At 38.9% G+C, this 18,125-nt stretch overlaps 4 protein-coding genes across 4 annotated transcripts; 2 read left to right on the top strand and 2 right to left on the bottom strand.

Moving 5' to 3' along the window:
* The first annotated feature begins 4,720 nt into the window (after positions 1-4,720).
* On the top strand, positions 4,721-5,417 carry LOC148081678 (C-C motif chemokine 26-like). The gene is made up of 3 exons (XM_087788629.1): positions 4,721-4,876; positions 5,078-5,189; positions 5,255-5,417. Exons 1-3 carry the CDS (start codon positions 4,807-4,809, stop codon positions 5,346-5,348), a joined length of 276 nt encoding a protein of 91 aa, XP_087644755.1. The 5' UTR covers positions 4,721-4,806; the 3' UTR covers positions 5,349-5,417.
* Positions 5,418-7,091: 1,674 nt separating this feature from the next.
* Positions 7,092-9,635, bottom strand: LOC148081677 (uncharacterized). Its single transcript, XM_087788628.1, has 3 exons — positions 9,080-9,635; positions 7,761-8,000; positions 7,092-7,698 (listed from the first exon to the last, which is right to left on the bottom strand). Exons 1-3 carry the CDS (start codon positions 9,629-9,631, stop codon positions 7,408-7,410), a joined length of 1,083 nt encoding a protein of 360 aa, XP_087644754.1. The 5' UTR covers positions 9,632-9,635; the 3' UTR covers positions 7,092-7,407.
* A 251-nt stretch (positions 9,636-9,886) lies between these two features.
* On the top strand, positions 9,887-14,139 carry LOC148081676 (cilia- and flagella-associated protein 184-like). The gene is made up of 3 exons (XM_087788353.1): positions 9,887-10,177; positions 11,534-11,881; positions 13,828-14,139. The coding sequence occupies exons 1-3, from the start codon at positions 9,887-9,889 to the stop codon at positions 14,137-14,139; spliced, it is 951 nt and encodes a 316-aa protein (XP_087644479.1).
* Positions 14,140-15,381: 1,242 nt separating this feature from the next.
* On the bottom strand, positions 15,382-17,869 carry LOC148081675 (uncharacterized). The gene is made up of 3 exons (XM_087788627.1): positions 17,321-17,869; positions 15,679-15,997; positions 15,382-15,564 (listed from the first exon to the last, which is right to left on the bottom strand). Exons 1-3 carry the CDS (start codon positions 17,807-17,809, stop codon positions 15,521-15,523), a joined length of 852 nt encoding a protein of 283 aa, XP_087644753.1. The 5' UTR covers positions 17,810-17,869; the 3' UTR covers positions 15,382-15,520.
* Between the last annotated feature and the right edge of the window lie 256 nt (positions 17,870-18,125).

Genomic DNA, 18,125 nt, shown 5'->3' with positions numbered 1-18,125 from the left:
TATTTATTTTACCTAAATGTCACTTTTAAACACCTATTTGTCGCTATTGTTAGATTTGAGATTCAAGTCAAAGAGCTGAGAATCCTTAAGGTTTATCTTTGGATCTTATTAAGTTAAATTGACCAGTGAGATAGCAGCTAAGATATTAGCATGAGCTAACGTTTATGATGCTAGCTGGAATGGTGAAGTTTTTAACACTATGTTTCTGTTCTAAACCTCACAAATGAATCTTGAGAGCAAAAGGACAAAAACCTGCTTTACTCTGATAAGTGATTAGTCAAAAAAAAAGTCTCCTTTTAATGCTTCTTTAAGACCAGTTGTTATTAATTCCAGATACTTGTTTCTCGGATCGTCAATAATTTGATTAATGATTTCACCAAAACAGTTCTTCGGACATTCTGAAGACAGGAAAATGGATGAAACTCGCCTCATTCCTAGTTAACTTTGTGTTTTTAAACCAAATCTCATGTATTTTCTTTGTTTAAGTTCCCAACCTTAGGTCAGATTCCTGGCATTTATTCAATATTTAAAAACCTAATTCAGGTTTCCTATGAAACATTAAATATCTATTTCTATCTCAAATACAACAAACATTTTGACATGAAATATTTGTTTCGTTTTTTTGTCAAGTTGTTATTTATAACAATTATTAGCTCTTTTTTTATATATATATATACGTCACCAATGCTACACTTTTGAGGTCCCAGATCCTAAAGGGTCGCCTGTTTGTTGTACGGTGAGATTTTACCGAAGCAAAATAGACATTTCGACGCTTACCGTTGAAAATCTTCTTAAACACAGCATAAAAAAAATAAGTGGATCAATATTAACAAATATCACTACAAATATGTCGTACGGCTGTGGTAAGATAACAACGTTCTCAGCGTCACATGTGGTTTTGACTCTGTGGCGTCGACACTTTTTCTCAGAACTTGTTTGTCGGTCAATGACAGGAAGACGTGTTTGTTTCCTCTCCTCTCTGTGGTGTCGCTGTCACTTCTTCCACCTGCATTTAATAATCCTCTTCTCTCACTTGGTTCTGGAGCCTCTTTCTTCGAGGCCCAGAGGGACAAGTAAAAGGGGGGCCACACCTGGGAGCCAGGAACTGATTCAAAACTATCAAGGAGACAAATGTAGTGAAAGGAACTCCTTGGAATTCTATGGTCCTTGTAGAGGAAACGCCGCATCCAAACACACCAGGGCTCAGCATGGATCCTGTAAACCCTGTTGTGGTGTGATGTCATCAATGATCGACTGCGAATGCAGATTTCGGCCAAAGAAAAACCCTACATATTGTGAACCGCCAAACCAAAAATCTGACATTAGCGATACGTCTGCATTAAGACCCTCACGGTCGATGTGTCCTTTGAACTAGGCTGTCGACTTGCTGGCGCGTGGTTCTGGGACAAACACCAGGAAGTTCCTCGTCCAGTTCTTCCAGCATCCCGTCAGATGTGGCATCTGTGCACAGTAGTGAGGGACCTCCAAACATGCACCCCGTCCTTCATGTGACAAAAGAGCGTGAGTCCTTACCCGGACTAAGGTTCACCAATTTGAAGGTGCTAGCTTCTTTGACCCTCAATAGTTGGTCCTCCTCCAAGGCCTCTTCCGATGGCAGCTCCATGTTGAGGACCTTTTTTGTAGGGTAAGGCCCAGTTCCGATTCTCAGTTAGGGCCCTACCACTCCTAGCCCTAACCCTTCGTTTGCGCGTGCCCGCGAGCTGGAGCCGAGGTCCAGTTCTACTTTCCGTGAAGTGGGAGTGTTTAGACGAAGGGCCTGGTACCCCTTCTAAAGGAGTGAGGTCCGAGGCAGACTATAAACGGAGTGCTGTGCAAGAGTGTGGAAAACTATGGCGAGCCAGGCAAGCGTTGCAGTACACAAAAGTGAGTATTCTTGCCTTAAAACTAGTGTGTCTTCATAAAATCCATGTGAAAACTTAGTTTTTGCTGATATTCCATGTTCGTAAACATGACTATGCATTACATCTGCCAATATTTCAAGCTAATAAACTATAAAGAGTAACAGTGCTAGTTGTTTGTGTATTTCACGTGAAAAGTATTGTTATTTCTTGTTTAATTCGAGGCTAATTAAGCATTTTTTTCCACTATATTCCATGCTAATGAACGTAGTCGTTAAAGACAAGCAGTGTCTTATGCTGATGATGACGTCAGTCGTTGTGTCCTGGCCTCGGCTGCAACTCCAGCCTTGACTAAAAGATTTTACTACTAAGTTTTCGTCCAGAGCCGAGAACTCTGAGCATTCATTCATGAGGGTCGTGGTTGTTAAAACAAAAATCCGTCTCATGCACAAGAACAACAACGTATCAAGTTTGTTTGCTAAGATTTTTAAAGATTCTTCCAGTCTTGGTGCAGCGTCGATGCTTTAGACCAGTGGCTGCAGGAATAATAGTTTTAAGATCGACTTCGAATGCTTTAGTTTGTTTCGCCTGTTTAACCAATCAGTGCCTCAGACTGATGTTTGACCCGCCCACTTCATTTACATACGGTCAACGAAATGTCAAAATGTCAGAATGTATAAATACCTAAATAAATAGAAGACAAAATGTATAAATAAAAGTAAAAATGTATAAATGTCAAAATGTATAAATACCTAAATAAAGAGAAGACAAAATGTATGAATGTATAAATAAAAGTCAAAATGACAAAATCTCAAAATGTATAAATGCCTAAATAAAGAGAAGACAAAATGTATAAATACAAGTAAAATGTATAAATGTCAAAATGTATAAATACCTAAAATAAAGAGAAGACAAAATGTATAAATGTATAAATAAAAGTCAAAATGTATAAATGACAAAATGTCGAAATGTATAAATACCTAAATAAAGAGAAGACAAAATGTATGAATGTATAAATAAAAGTCAAAATGACAAAATCTCAAAATGTATAAATGCCTAAATAAAGAGAAGACAAAATGTATAAATAAAAGTCAAAATGTATAAATGACAAAATAAAGAGAAGACAAAATGTATAAATGACAAAATAAAGAGAAGACAAAATGTATAAATGACAAAATGTCTATTTAAAAGTAAAATAGCTCCATTCTTTGACAAAGTATTAATTAAGTATTTTTTTTATTTTGACATGATGATATTTATCCACAAATGTATTTATACATTTATTTATAAATTTATTTATACATAAGTCATTTATCGTTCTTCATAGTAAGTAAGTAAGTAAGTCATTTATATTTATAAAGAGCTTTTCCAGACCAGGGTCACAAAGCGCTTAAACAATCAAAACAATATTCAATAAAAGATATGCTTTAAAGATCAAGATAAAATTGAGAACAAACACAGGAGTTCCAGAAAATCAAGGAAAAGCCTGAACAAATAAAAACATCTTCAGATGTTTCTTGAAGGAGTCAGTAGATCTTCAAACACAGATGTTTCTTGAAGGAGTCAGTAGATCATCAAACACAGATGTTTCTTGAAGGAGTCAGTAGATCATCAAACACAGATGTTTCTTGAAGGAGTCAGTAGATCATCAAACACAGATGTTTCTTGAAGGAGTCAGTAGATCATCAAACACAGATGTTTCTTGAAGGAGTCAGTAGATCATCAAACACAGATGTTTCTTGAAGGAGTCAGTAGATCATCAAACACAGATGTTTCTTGAAGGAGTCAGTAGATCATCAAACACAGATGTTTCTTGAAGGAGTCAGTAGATCATCAAACACAGATGTTTCTTGAAGGAGTCAGTAGATCATCAAACACAGATGTTTCTTGAAGGAGTCAGTAGATCATCAAACACAGATGTTTCTTGAAGGAGTCAGTAGATCATCAAACACAGATGTTTCTTGAAGGAGTCAGTAGATCATCAAACACAGATGTTTCTTGAAGGAGTCAGTAGATCATCAAACACAGATGTTTCTTGAAGGAGTCAGTAGATCATCAAACACAGATGTTTCTTGAAGGAGTCAGTAGATCATCAAACACAGATGTTTCTTGAAGGAGTCAGTAGATCATCAAACACAGATGTTTCTTGAAGGAGTCAGTAGATCATCAAACACAGAGATGTTTCTTGAAGGAGTCAGTAGATCATCAAACACAGATGTTTCTTGAAGGAGTCAGTAGATCATCAAACACAGATGTTTCTTGAAGGAGTCAGTAGATCATCAAACACAGAGATGTTTCTTGAAGGAGTCAGTAGATCATCAAACACAGATGTTTCTTGAAGGAGTCAGTAGATCATCAAACACAGAGATGTTTCTTGAAGGAGTCAGTAGATCATCAAACACACAGATGTTTCTTGAAGGAGTCAGTAGATCATCAAACACAGATGTTTCTTGAAGGAGTCAGTAGATCATCAAACACAGATGTTTCTTGAAGGAGTCAGTAGATCATCAAACACAGAGATGGTTCCAAAGCTTAGGAGCAACAGTCTGGAAGGATTTCTCTCCTCTGGTCCTGAACCGTGTGCGTGGAACCATCAGTAGAGGGTTTTTCCCAACCAGAGAGTATTGATTGACAATGTCTATGTTTCCATATCACTCATTAAACTTCATCAGAGAAGGTTTTTATTTAGAAAACAATCCATCCATATATGTGTTTTTTTTATACATTTGAAGGTTGAAGGTGCGAGTGCGGGTTTGTTTGTTGTGTTGCAACTTCTTGCGATCTTTGTTATCACCTCTCACTGCGACACCTCGATGGAAAAACCCCTAAAACTTTAATCGACTTCCTCTCGCATCAAACCACGGATGCTTCTGCAGATCTGCACAAAGAGTCGAGACCCAGTTACGATCGCTTCACTTCACCACAACCTTCACCTGCCGGCAGCACCATGAGGACCAGAGACCTCGTCCTGCTCTTCTCCGTGACCGCGGCTCTGCTCTGCGGCGCCACCTGCAACAGTGAGAGACCGTTTTAAGATCTGGAATAAGAAATATATCATGATTTACTGCTGATTTAAACCTGTTTGTGGTTTTGTTTTAGGATTTCTAAAGAGATTATTGAACATTTTACACCGATTTTTAGTTTCTCATGTCAACTTTTATGATTCAGATTCCGATGACTCGGCTTTTTTTACAACCTTTTTTCTCTTGGTCCACCAGACGCAACCGGACCTAAAGCCTGCTGCTTCTATTTCCGGGTAAAGGAAATCCACAGCAAGTACATCAGAAGCTACACGCTGACGGATCCTCGCTGCTCGCAGACCGCAGTCATGTGAGTTCTTAACACGATCATCACATGGATCTGGTGTCTCCAGTCAAACGTTGGGTCTCTTCCAGATTGATGACCCACTTCTCTAAGCGGTACTGTGTCCACAAGGAGAAGACGTGGGTCCAGAGAGTCATGGGGATCTTGGATGAAAGAACCCTTTAAAGGACAACAAAAACATCAGTTTGACATCAATGTGCAAACTCTTAACCGAATAAAAACCTTTAAAACGCCCTTTTTCTTCTTCTCTTTTTTGTACCTTAAAGATGTTTGTACATGGGAAAATATTTCTACAGCTTCAAATAATCTACTGCCTCTTATTCACTGAAAGATGTCCCAGCTACACAGGGCATAAGGGTGGGGGAGATCCTAGGTAGTAGATAAAGACATTGATAAGTATATTGTGGAGGAACCTGGAGTACCTGGAGGAAACATAACCAGGCATGTGAAGACAGGTTCAAGGTTTGTCGTACACGGGAATTGGACCGACAACCTTTCTACGGCGAGATGTACAAAACTGAAAAATCATTAAACAAATATATAAACTTTTGAAATAGATCTATTTAAAGTGTCCACAGTTGCTTATTTTTGAGTTTTTACATTTTAATTGTTTTTGTAAATTTCTTCAGTTAAATAAATTGTAAATAAAATGTAAATTTGTTTCACTATTTTTCTTTTTTTTTTTCAGTTTGTAAATTTAAGAGATTATATATTTGTATTTTAACTTTGTGAATTTGTTTCGTTAGTTTGTACATTTTATTTTTTATTTTTGTTTTCAATGAGTTTTTACATTTTATTCACGTTTTTGTAAATTTCTTCAGTTTCTAAATTTGTTTCACTATTTTTCTAATTTGTTTACTTTGTAAATTTGTTTAGATTATATATTAGTATTTTAACTTTGTGAACTTGTTTCAATAGTTTGTACTTTTTTTTTAAATTTATTTTTACAAAATCATGAAGCAAATTTACATCTGTTACAAAATGACCTTTAGAGACTTTTGTTTTTAATGAGTTTGTTTCATATAGTTTTTTCAGTTTGTAAAGTAGTTCAAGAGTTTGTAAATGTGTTTTACGGTTAATAATATTTCTCCGATTTTTAATTTACTTCACAATTTATATATATATTTTTTTCAATGAGTTTGTAAATTTTTTGTCTGTGTTTGTAAAGTTGTTTAATAATTTGGAAAATGTCTTTAATGTTTGTAAATGTATTTTACATTTATTTGAATTTGTAGTTTTTCAATTAGGTAAAGTAAGATCGTAAGTTGGTTTCCGATTTTTTTTAATTTCTTCAGTTAAATAAATTGTAAATAAAATGTTTTATTATTTGTTTAGTTTGTACATTTTTTAAAAGATTATATATTTGAATTTTAACTTTGTGAATTTGTTTTGTTGGTTTGTACATTTTTTGTTGTTTTTTTCATTTACAAAATTCTGAAGCAAATTTACGAAATGTTACAAATTAAGAAACAAATTGCTGAAAAAAACAAAACATTATTAAACATCATTAAATAAATGAAACTTTCAACACTTGTTTTTTAATGACAAAATCTGTTTGTAAAAATATTTTGCATTTATTTGACTTTGTAGTTTGTAAATTTGTTCAAGTTTGTAAGTTGGTTTCAGAGTTTTGTAAATTTATTTCAGTTTGAAAATGTGTTTGTAAAGTTGATTCATGAGTTTTTTAATCCGTTTCAGTTTATTTATTTAGTTTATAAATTCACTTTGTGTTTAATACGTTTGTGTTGCATCATCATTCCATCAAATATTTAAGATGAAAATAGTGAGATTGTGACTCATATATATATTTTAATAACATAATAAAAAATCCTAAAGTGACGAACATGCTTTACATTAGTTAAGATAGTTTGAGGCAAAACTCAAAACTGGAACTTGCATCGGTTGTCAAGGTAACGCCTGGACCAACAGGAAGTGAGCGTTGAGGTCAGAAAGATCTCGGCGAAAGTTTCACCTAAAAACACTGGAGGTCATTTTTATTGGGGATGACGTGTGAAGAAGGACGTGCACGTGTGAAGAAGGACGTGCACGTGTGAAGAAGGACGTGCAGGTGTGAAGAAGGACGTGCACGTGTGAACATCTGGTCTTCGTCGTGATGTTTGATCAGACGTTCTACTGTGATGTGTCGTCTATTATGAATCTCGCTCTCCGGAGATGATTGGTGGTCTGGTGGTCTGGTGGTCTGGTGGTCTAGTGGTCTGGTGGTCTAGTCGTCCCCCCGGAGTTCGATCCATCTGCGCTTCAGATCCTCCAGTTTCTCCTCCAGACGCTTACAGTCCTCCACCGTGTCCTTGTGGTCCTGCTGGAGCCAGTTCTGCAGCTGGAGGTAGCGCGTCATGCTCAGGTTGGCCTCCTCCAGCTGGCTGACCATCTGGTTGGTCTGGACCAGGAGGTCCTTCTTCCGGCCGACCTCGGCGTCCAGCATGGACAGGCGGCTCTGCTTGGTCTGGACCTCCTCCTGGGCCCACTGTAGCTTCTCCTGGATGTTGGTGAGGGCCTGGCGAGGATGGATCATCTTTAGAGACGACTCGGGAGTCAAACTCTCACAAGAACTCTCACCTCCATGCCCTTGTTGATCTTGGAGTCCAGTTCTGAGGAGTCTTCTGCCCCCGGGCGTCTGGCGAGCTTCTTCTGGTCCAGCTCGTGCAGCCAGTCGTTCTCTCCGAAGAGTTTCTTCTCCAGCAGGTCGATGCTCCTCTGCAGGCGGATGTTCTCGCAGCACAGCTGGTTCAGCTGCTCCTCCAGCTCCTGCTCTGGTTTGGGGTTCGAGGCGACCTTGGACTGACATTCTTCTCGGATCTGAACACACGGTCCTGCGTCAATCAATTCTCTACCAGGAAGTTAATCGTGTAACAAATGTTGAAACTTTGAATTTTGTTACTGAAACTTTATTGAACAATACTTCACTTTTAAAATCCAATATTTTCAAAAATTAATGACATTTTTTTAACACATAAAGTTTCATATTCTAATCATTTATTTTTTTAAATACCAAAGTTTTTCCCTCGTAGCCTTTTTCTATTAAATATTAAAATGTTTGTAAAATAGCGACACCATGACTCGCTGAATTAAAACGTTGAATTTAGAAATGTACTTTTGAACGATTGAAATCAGAAGTTTAACGTAAATGTCATAACTTTAAATCCCTACAGATAACGGTGACGCCCATCACTTCAAATGGCCGCCAATGAAAAAATATTCGATTTAAAACATTTTTTAAATTATTGGAATTATTACACTATCAAACTTTATTTGTAATAAATTGATTTTTAAAATATTCGATTTTCTATTTATTCTCAGCCTTTATATGTAATATTAAAAAGTTGTTTTAACAGTGAAATTTATTGAATTTAAATGGATACGAATTAAAAAATATTTGATACAAAACAATAATTTTCTAATTATTGAATTTACAATATTAAACTATGTGAGAAATAATGCCATTAATTTAGAAAACATTCCATTTTTTTTTATTAGCCTTTAAATTTAATTTAAAAAAAAAAGTGGTTTTATTGTGTGTTCAGGTGAATTATGTTGCATTTAAAATGCAACAAAAAGGTATTTATTAAAAAAAAAAACATGTTTTGATTAATTAATGATCAATACATTTGAATTTAATTAATCTCTTTCAAGATAAGGGGAATTTTTCAATTAAAAAATAAAACGATAAAAATGTCAATTAAAAAACAACATTTAAAATATTCATTATTATTTTGACAATTATCTTCTTCATCTTGAACATAACATTCTTGGACTGAGGCTCAGGCTGAGAGGACCATCTCACCTGATCTCCACACTCGTACCACCAAGAAAACATCATGCACTGAGATACTTTCCAGGGGCTCACGCCAGGACCTGTGGTCCCATCACCGGCTCACCTTCTCCATCTTCTTCTGCAGGCTGGACTCGCAGATGCTCAGCTGCTTCAGCTTCTCCAGCTCCTTGGCCTGCTTCTCCTCCAGCTCCGCCAGCAGCTCCAGGTTCTTCTCGTAGCTCCACTTCACCACCTCCTCGTCCTGCTGGCCGTCCTCCTCCGGGTTATCCTGGAAGAACTCCACCAGGGTGGCCTGCAGGAGGTCCTTGTGTTCTCGGGCCTGGTCCGACTTCTCCGACAGGTTGTGGAGAAGCTGCAGGTACTGGTCGTAGCTCAGGTGATCATCATCGGTTCTGACCGGTCCTTCATCCTCCTCTTCCTCTTCCTCCTCCTCCTCCTCGTCCGGTTCCGAGGTGGAGGTGCCGTTCTCCGAGATCTCCAGGTGAAGTCTTTGGGTTCTCAGCCCGGACGGTCTCTCACCCTCAGAAGACCCGTCCCTTTCGTCCTCGTCTCTCTCTGTAAAATTCTCCAACGTCCATTTCTCCAGACTGTCCATGAGCTTGGTGACGTTCTCGGAGTCGAACACTTCGTCCACCTGGTCGAGGTATTGACTCATCTTAAGTGGTTCGGCTTTTATAGTTTCTCTGGAAGTCATAAGGTCCTCCACGCTGGTGCCCTCGGGGGAGATTTATAGATATAGAAGATCTCCAGATCAAAGGCGTGACTTAGGACTTGTAAGACTTTCATGTCCAGGCCTCTCGCCTCGCTTTGGTCTCGGACCTTCTCCGCTTTCATCATCTTGCCTTCTTTCTATTTAACCGCCGGCGCTCGTCGTCCGATCTTCTCATCGCCAGAGACCTCCGGTGCGAGAATGAGTGGTTTGGTAGAACCTCAGAGTTCGGGAGACAACAAGGAGCAAAGATGTGACGAGCCTCGGTCAGAACCTCAGGAGCAGAACCAGGTCCTGCAGGCCGAGCTGGCCCGGTTCTTCCACAGGAAGACCCTGGACGTGGTGAAGCAGGACGAAGCGGTGATGAAGTGGAAGTACGAGAAGAACCTGCAGCTGCTGAAGGAGATGAGGCAGCGTCAGTCGGAGGAGCTGCAGAAGATCAAAGATCTGAGCGTGGAGAACGAGCTCAAGCTGCAGAGGCAGCTGGACCAGGTCAGGACATTCACAGTAGTACCGCGAGTTAACTGGTAGTATTGCTGAAGTATCAGTACAAGTAACGGTCGTAATAGCAGCAGCAACGATCAAGTTGTAAAGTAGAATACAAAGCGAGAAGAAGTAGTACTGCTAGGAAAAAGCATAAGATGTATTAAAAGTAGCAGCAGTAGTATTAGTGGTTATAATATTAGTTGAATGAAGGTTGATTTAGTACTAGCAGTAAACATAGTTAATAGAGTAGAGGTACTTTAATTATTGTTCTTAGTAGTAAAGGTGGTTAGTTATGGTAAAGATAAAGATAATTGTAGTAGAATAGGTATTAAGAGGTAGTAGTAATAGTATGAGTAGAAGCAGTAGTAGAAGCAGTTGTAGTAATAGTAAAAGGTAGTAGTACTTTTTTGACGTTGTATTAAAAGCAGCAGCATTAGTATTAGTAAAGGTAACTGTAGTAGTACACTACACACACTACACAAGAGGATACATAAAAATAAGTAGTTGTAATAGTACCAGTAGTAAACGCTGTAAGAGGTAATAGTAGTCGTAGTACTTACGATTATTCTTACAAGTGGAGTTCTGAGTAGTGATAAGGGTAATAAATGTAGTTTTAGTGCTACTACTACCAGTATTTATAGTAGTTTTATTCATAGTAGCATCAGTATTATTATTATTATTATTTAAGTATTATAGTGTAGCCACTAGAAATATGGTAGTAGTATTTTTATTAGCAGCAGCAGTAGTCTCAATGGTAGTAGAATTCATAATGGTAAAGTTAGTTGTTGTAGTACTATTGAGTATTTGTAGTAAAAGACAGTAGTAGAAGTAGTAGTAGTAGTAGTAGTAGAAGTAGTAGTACTTCTATTATTATTAGTAGTAGAGGATGTTAGTAGAGGTAATGGTATAGATAGTGGTAGTGCTACTAGTAGTAGTAGCACTTCTATTACTATTATTATAAGTAGTAGTAGTATTAATACCTGACCCAGCTGGAGGTGATAAGTAGTAGTACTTGAATTATTATTATTAGTAGTAGAGGTATTAGTATTTGTAATGGTATAGGTAGTGCTACTAGTAGTAGTAGGACTATAGTAGTATTTGTTTTGATGGTAGCAGCAGTAGAATCAGTGTTGGTATTAGTATTGGTTGTAGTGTAAACATTAGTGGTAGTATGTGTAGGTATAGGAGATGTCGTGGTAGTATTAGTAGTTAATAATACAAATGTACTTGTAAATGCAGTGGTTCATTGGTGACTCAATAGAATTGTCTCTTCAGACTAAGGACTTCAGTAGAACTTGTTTCAATGACACAACGATGGTTGAAGAGACAACTGAGGAACCTCTGGTGTCGTCTGGTCTGCAGGTGGAGCGTGAGTGGAGGTCCTTCATGAAGCAGAAGCAGCGAGTGGCGGTGCAGGTCCTCAGCCGGAGGATGGGAAAAGAGGCGGCGCAGGCCGAGGTGTCGTCGGCCCTGAGGGCGGAGGAGGAGTTCGAGGAGCGGCTGAACGTTCAGTGTCGCAAGAACATCCGCCTGCAACTGGGCACCGAGAGTCTGGAGGAGAAGCTCCACGACGACGAGAAGCTCTACGGACACCTGATCAAGAACCAGAAGGAGAAGATGAGAGGAGACCGACTGCAGCAGAAGAAGCTGGACGAGCAGCGCAAGGAGAAGTCGTGCAAACTGCAGAAACAGATCACCAGAAGTATCGAAGTGAGAAGGATACATATAGTCATAGTGTAGTAACAAGTATATATGTGTAGTATTGTCCAGTACTTGACTCTGGTGTTGTGATAGTGTAGTAACAAGTATATATGTGTAGTATTGTCCAGTACTTGACTCTGGTGTTGTGATAGTGTAGTAACAAGTATATATGTGTAGTATTGTCCAGTACTTGACTCTGGTGTTGTGATAGTGTAGTAACAAGTATATATGTGTAGTATTGTCCAGTACTTGACTCTGGTGTTGTGATAGTGTAGTAACAAGGATATATTTGTAGTATTGTCCAGTACTTGACTCTGGTGTTGTGATAGTGTAGTAACAAGTATATATGTGTAGTATTGTCCAGTACTTGACTCTGGTGTTGTGATAGTGTAGTAACAAGTATATATGTGTAGTATTGTCCAGTACTTGACTCTGGTGTTGTGATAGTGTAGTAACAAGTATATATGTGTAGTATTGTCCAGTACTTGACTCTGGTGTTGTGATAGTGTAGTAACAAGTATATTTGTGTAGTATTGTCTAGTACTTGACTCTGGTGTTGTGATAGTGTAGTAACAAGTATATATGTGTAGTATTGTCCAGTACTTGACTCTGGTGTTGTGATAGTGTAGTAACACGTATATATGTGTACTATTGTCCAGTACTTGACTCTGGTGTTGTGATAGTGTAGTAACACGTATATATGTGTAGTATTGTCCAGTTCTTGACTCTGGTGTTGTGATAGTGTAGTAACAAGTTTATATGTGTAGTATTGTCCAGTACTTGACTCTGGTGTTTTGATAGTGTAGTAACAAGTATATATGTGTAGTATTGTCCAGTTCTTGACTCTGGTGTTTTGATAGTGTAGTAACAAGTATATATGTGTAGTATTGTCCAGTTCTTGACTCTGGTGTTTTGATAGTGTAGTAACAAGTATATATGTGTAGTATTGTCCAGTTCTTGACTCTGGTGTTTTGATAGTGTAGTAACAAGGATATATGTGTAGTATTGTCCAGTTCTTGACTCTGGTGTTTTGATAGTGTAGTAACAAGTATATATGTGTAGTATTGTCCAGTTCTTGACTCTGGTGTTGTGATAGTGTAGTAACAAGTATATATGTGTAGTATTGTCCAGTACTTGACTCTGGTGTTGTGATAGTGTAGTAACAAGTATATTTGTGTAGTATTGTCTAGTACTTGACTCTGGTGTTGTGATAGTGTAGTAACAAGTATATATGTGTAGTATTGTCCAGTACTTGACTCTGGTGTTGTGATAGTGTAGTAACAAGTATATATGTTTAGTATTGTCCAGTTCTTGACTCTGGTGTTGTGATAGTGTAGTAACAAGTTTATATGTGTAGTATTGTCCAGTACTTGACTCTGGTCTTTTGATAGTGTAGTAACAAGTATATATGTGTAGTATTGTCCAGTTCTTGACTCTGGTGTTTTGATAGTGTAGTAACAAGTATATATGTGTAGTATTGTCCAGTACTTGACTCTAGTGTTTTGATAGTGTAGTAACAAGTATATATGTGTAGTATTGTCCAGTACTTGACTCTAGTGTTTTGATAGTGTAGTAACAAGTATATATGTGTAGTATTGTCCAGTACTTGACTCTGGTGTTGTGATAGTGTAGTAACAAGTATATATGTGTAGTATTGTCCAGTACTTGACTCTGGTGTTGTGATGGTGTAGTAACAAGAAGAAAATTCATATATTGTCACAGTAAAAATATATTATATATATATATATTGATTTTTTTCTCACACCAGTTAATTTATTTGAAGTAGATGTTTGGTCAGTGACTGTATTAATGAAATAATATTTTAAATAAATCAAGAGCCAACTTCCTGATTCGTCTTAAGCCATGTTCCTGGAAATAAGAAGATAAACCTGATACTTTAATGAATAATATACTTTTTGTGTATTTTTTGAAGTTATTGTCATTTTCTGTCGTAGATTCTGTCCAACATGAAGGAGAAGCTCACGTGGACCCACGAGGAGGTCCAGATGAAACAGAACCACCTGACCCAGCTGGAGGTGGCCATGGCCCAGAAGAAGCACCTCCTGACCCAGACCAAGCAGGCCTGCTTCCGGCTGAACGAGGACAACGTGAAGCTGAAGGAGCGGCGCCGGCGCCAGGGGAACATGCTGCTGCAGGACTACGACAACATCGTGGAGGACTGCACGAGGATGGAGGAGAAGCTGGAGGGCCTGAAGCTCCAGTGGGCCCAGCTCAACGTGGAGGACGGGAGAGGAGATCCACCATGACGGGATCCTCGTCGTCTTTATATGGAACCATTAAAAAAGTAACTGTGACCTGAACAGCTCCTATAATGCTTTGCCGCCCAGCTGACCGATCACGGTCACAGATGCCTTTTATCATAGCAACATAGACTTTATGTACAGTACTGTAGCGACCAGGTGTCACTAATCATAAATCGTACAAGTCGCCCGTTTGTTACGGAGCGAAATAAGACAAGGAGTGACCGACCTTGACCACAGCTTGACGCAATATATTTAAGTACTGTGTGCAAATAAACCAGTGAAAAATTGAGGGTAGGGTTTGGGGTTGGCTAGTTGCTCTGGGTGGCCCTGGTAGCCTTCCGCCTTGTCCGTGATGGGGGGGCTGAGGGTGGTCCGGTCTTGGGGTGGATGCCCGCTGTAGCGGTGGCGGTGTCTATCCATGGGTGCCCTCTGCAGCATGTGCCGGTTCTTGGCCTCGTCGCTCCCCCGGCTCCTGGGGTGGTACTCGACCCAGCTGCTGACCGTGTCAGTGCAGGGCATGCGTAGACTTCACCGCTGCTGCTGTGGGGGGCTCTCGACCCCTCATTTCTCACTTCCTATGGCCCTCTGTTGTGGGCGGGGAGGGGGGCCCAGCGGTCGGTGAGTCTTCTGGGGCACCGCATTGCCCTGACTTGCTGACTGGTCTGCTGGCTGTGGACCCCTGAGGTTGCGCCTGCTCTCGGCGCCTCCTTTTCGCCGCCCTGTGCCTCTGTACGTCCGGCTTTTTCGCCAGGGTTCGGGGTTCATGGCCGGTGGTTTTCTGATCCGGGACTCCTGCGGGCTGTGGTCACTACTGCGGCCTGAGTGCCTGAATCCTGATGCTGGTATCGCGAGCTCTTGTCAAGGGTACTAGAGCTGCACTGGTAGCAAGTTTAAACTAACAATATAAGTAATAAACCATGAATCTAAATGTTAAATCTTTACCAGTCATTTTTGAACAATGAACGATCGGCGACTTACAACTATGGTCACGTTGTTGTTTAGCTAAATGCTGCATCTGGCTAGCTAGCGAGCTAATAAGCTATTTAGTTCGGAACTGAAGAAGCTTCTCGGAGGTGAACCGTCTTCCTAGAACTCTACACCAGTTGACTCGCTTTTTGAACCTCTTGGATGACCAGGACCTGGACGAATGAAAACCTTCACGGACGGATTAAAACTTTTGCAAACATTCGCTAAAATGAGAAAAATGAATCAAACTTTAACTGAATTAAAATTTTAATTAAAAAAAATGTTTTTTTTCATTTAACTGCTCGGTTTTTTTTTCAATATCAACATGGAAGTGTCTTTTATATTGTATCTTCTTCTTCTGTTGTCTCGCAGCTGTCGGGTGGAAGACGGTGTTGACAGTGAAGGACAAACTCTTTATTCACTCGTGGTCTGAACCTCCTCCCGCCTGACCTTCAACACAGTCTGTGGAGAAAATAAAAATTGGAAAAACTTCTCAAAACAATGAGATAATTATCCAGCATAAGTGTTGGGATTGAGCGCCCCCTGCTGGTTGACTGGCATCTATCTATGTCTTACCTTCACTCTGCATCTCATGCTGGGGGTCAGAGGTCATCATCTCCTCCGGGATGTCGTCCAGCGCCTTCGTCCTCGACACGAAGTCGGAGTCCTTCATCCGCTGCTGCTCCTCCTGGATGTAGGTCTCCAGGAGGTCGATCCTGGAGTCCAGCCTGGTGTTCCTGCTGCACAGCTGGTTCAGGTGAGACTCCAGGTCCTGCTCGGACAACTGAGGGGAAGAAGAGTCTTCTTCTGGGGGAGGTTTGCCCTCGCGCCTGCCGGCCACCTCCAGGGCCACGTCGTGGATCTGGGTCATGAACAGCTGCCACTCGCGCTCCACCTGAGGACGCAACGCCACGTTTTATGTTAGTGCAACACTTTTATTTTGAAATGAAAAGACATTTTCCTTTTTGCACGTGTTTGATATTCTTATTCTAATCATTTTAAAATGAGTGTTCTAATTCATACTGGCTTAATTCAGAGCCTTTTAAATACAGTACCAATGTTGGTATAATATTGTCATTGATTTTGTACTGAATTTAAAATATATTTTTAAAATACATTTTTATTAACAGATACAGTTTGAAACTGTAATTACAGTCATTGAAAAAAAATGTTCTGGATTCAATGTTTTTATATCCGTTGTCTAGAAAATTCCTTATAAAGATATTTATATTGAATTTAAAAAGAATGTTTTATAAATGACTCTAACACAGAGTTTAATATTCTAATTGCAATAATAATAATAATAATAAAAATAATTAATATTAAGATTGCCAATCAAAATTCATATTAATTAATTCATAGCCTTATGAAAATTTAAATATTAGTTAATTAATTATTGTTGGTTTAACAGGGCCAACATTTTTGTTTTCAATTTAAAACAGCAAATGTTTTCTTAAAAATGTATATATATATATATATATATATATATATAAAAAGGTTCACACATAGTGTTGTAATTACAATAATTAAAAAATATATTCGGAATTTAATCTTTCTTTATTCATAGTTCTTGTAAGTTGTAGGCTTGTTAGTTCAATTATAAGATGTTGGTGTAATGGTGCATTTTAAAATTGAATTTAATCAATATTTTCTAAATTAATTAATAAAATGAACACATAGAATTTGATATTCTAATTTGAATAGTTAAAAATATAAACATTCTCAATTCAAATTTTTTTTGTTCGTAGCCTTTTCGTGCCAACATTATAATATGGAATTTAAAAGACAAATAATATTTTAAGGATGAGTTTAAAAAGATAAACACAAAGTTTGATTTTGATAATTCCAACATTTGAAGAATAATATATATATATATTAACTTCGAAATTAAGTTAAATTACAGAATTAAATCCAATATTATACTAACATTTTATAGATGTATTATAGTTCCTTCATATTGAATTTAATAGACAATGTTAATAAAAGCGTCTTTTTTACAGAGTTTGAAATTCTAAATATTCAAGAATAGTTGGTTTAAATTATCTTTTATATTAGTAACTTTTTGAAATCAATCTAAAAATGTTGCCACTATTATACCAACATCTTTGTATTGAATTTGTGTAATGTTACACATTAAAAGAAAATGTATAATTTAGAATGTATCTATTTGTAAATAATGAGTCATTCATTTTAAAATCCTCTCCTGTGACCCACTGACCTCCTCCAGCTTCTGCTGCAACATGGACTGTGAGATGGTCAGCTGCTCGATCTTGTCCAACTCTGCCGCCTGCTGCTGCTGCATCTCGTCCAGCTTGTCCAGGTTCTCGTCCAACTTCTTCTCGCTCATCTTCTCGTGGAAATGCTTCCGGATGTCCATGTTGTCCACCTGGTCGGTGAGAGTGTCGATGAGCTGGAGGTACTGGTCGTAGGTGAGGCCGTCCTGGTCCGAGCCTCCCGCCGCCAGGCCCTCCTCCTCGTCCTCGTCCTCCCTCGAGGGGGTCACGGTGTCCACGCTGGCGTCCTTGTCGTCGTCCGACTGTGGCTGACTCCAGGTCAGTTGGTCCGAGTCGTCTTGCTGGGCTTCTCTGGCTGCGGGATCTCCATCGACCTGCCATCGGGAATATTCTGTGGACTGATCTGAGGTCAGTTCTTTTTCCCCTTCGACGCTCAAGACAAGCTCCAAGCTCGATTCTGCCAGCTCGCTCATCGTGTCGTCCCCCCAGAAATGAAGTGGCAGTTTCAATGTATCTCCCTTCAATGAAGTGGTGTATCTAAAACATAAGAAGTGTTATATAGACAATGAAAAAAGGATCCAGGGAGAGAATAAAGGCGTGATCCCGACTTTTAAAGGCGATCGTAGACTTTATTACTGAAACTTTAAAGTCACTTTGTACCTGCTGTGTCACCACATCAGTGCTAGCAAACACACACAGTAGCATTTACACTAGAGGTGTGTATTGGCAAGAATCTGATGCTACGATATATAGTGAAACCGTAGTAACAAGGATATATTTGTAGTACTG

This window comes from Callionymus lyra, chromosome 4 (genome assembly GCF_982586985.1).
Source record: "Callionymus lyra chromosome 4, fCalLyr1.hap1.1, whole genome shotgun sequence".
Classification (NCBI taxonomy): domain Eukaryota; kingdom Metazoa; phylum Chordata; class Actinopteri; order Syngnathiformes; family Callionymidae; genus Callionymus; species Callionymus lyra.
This window is presented reverse-complemented; position numbering and strand designations above follow the sequence as displayed.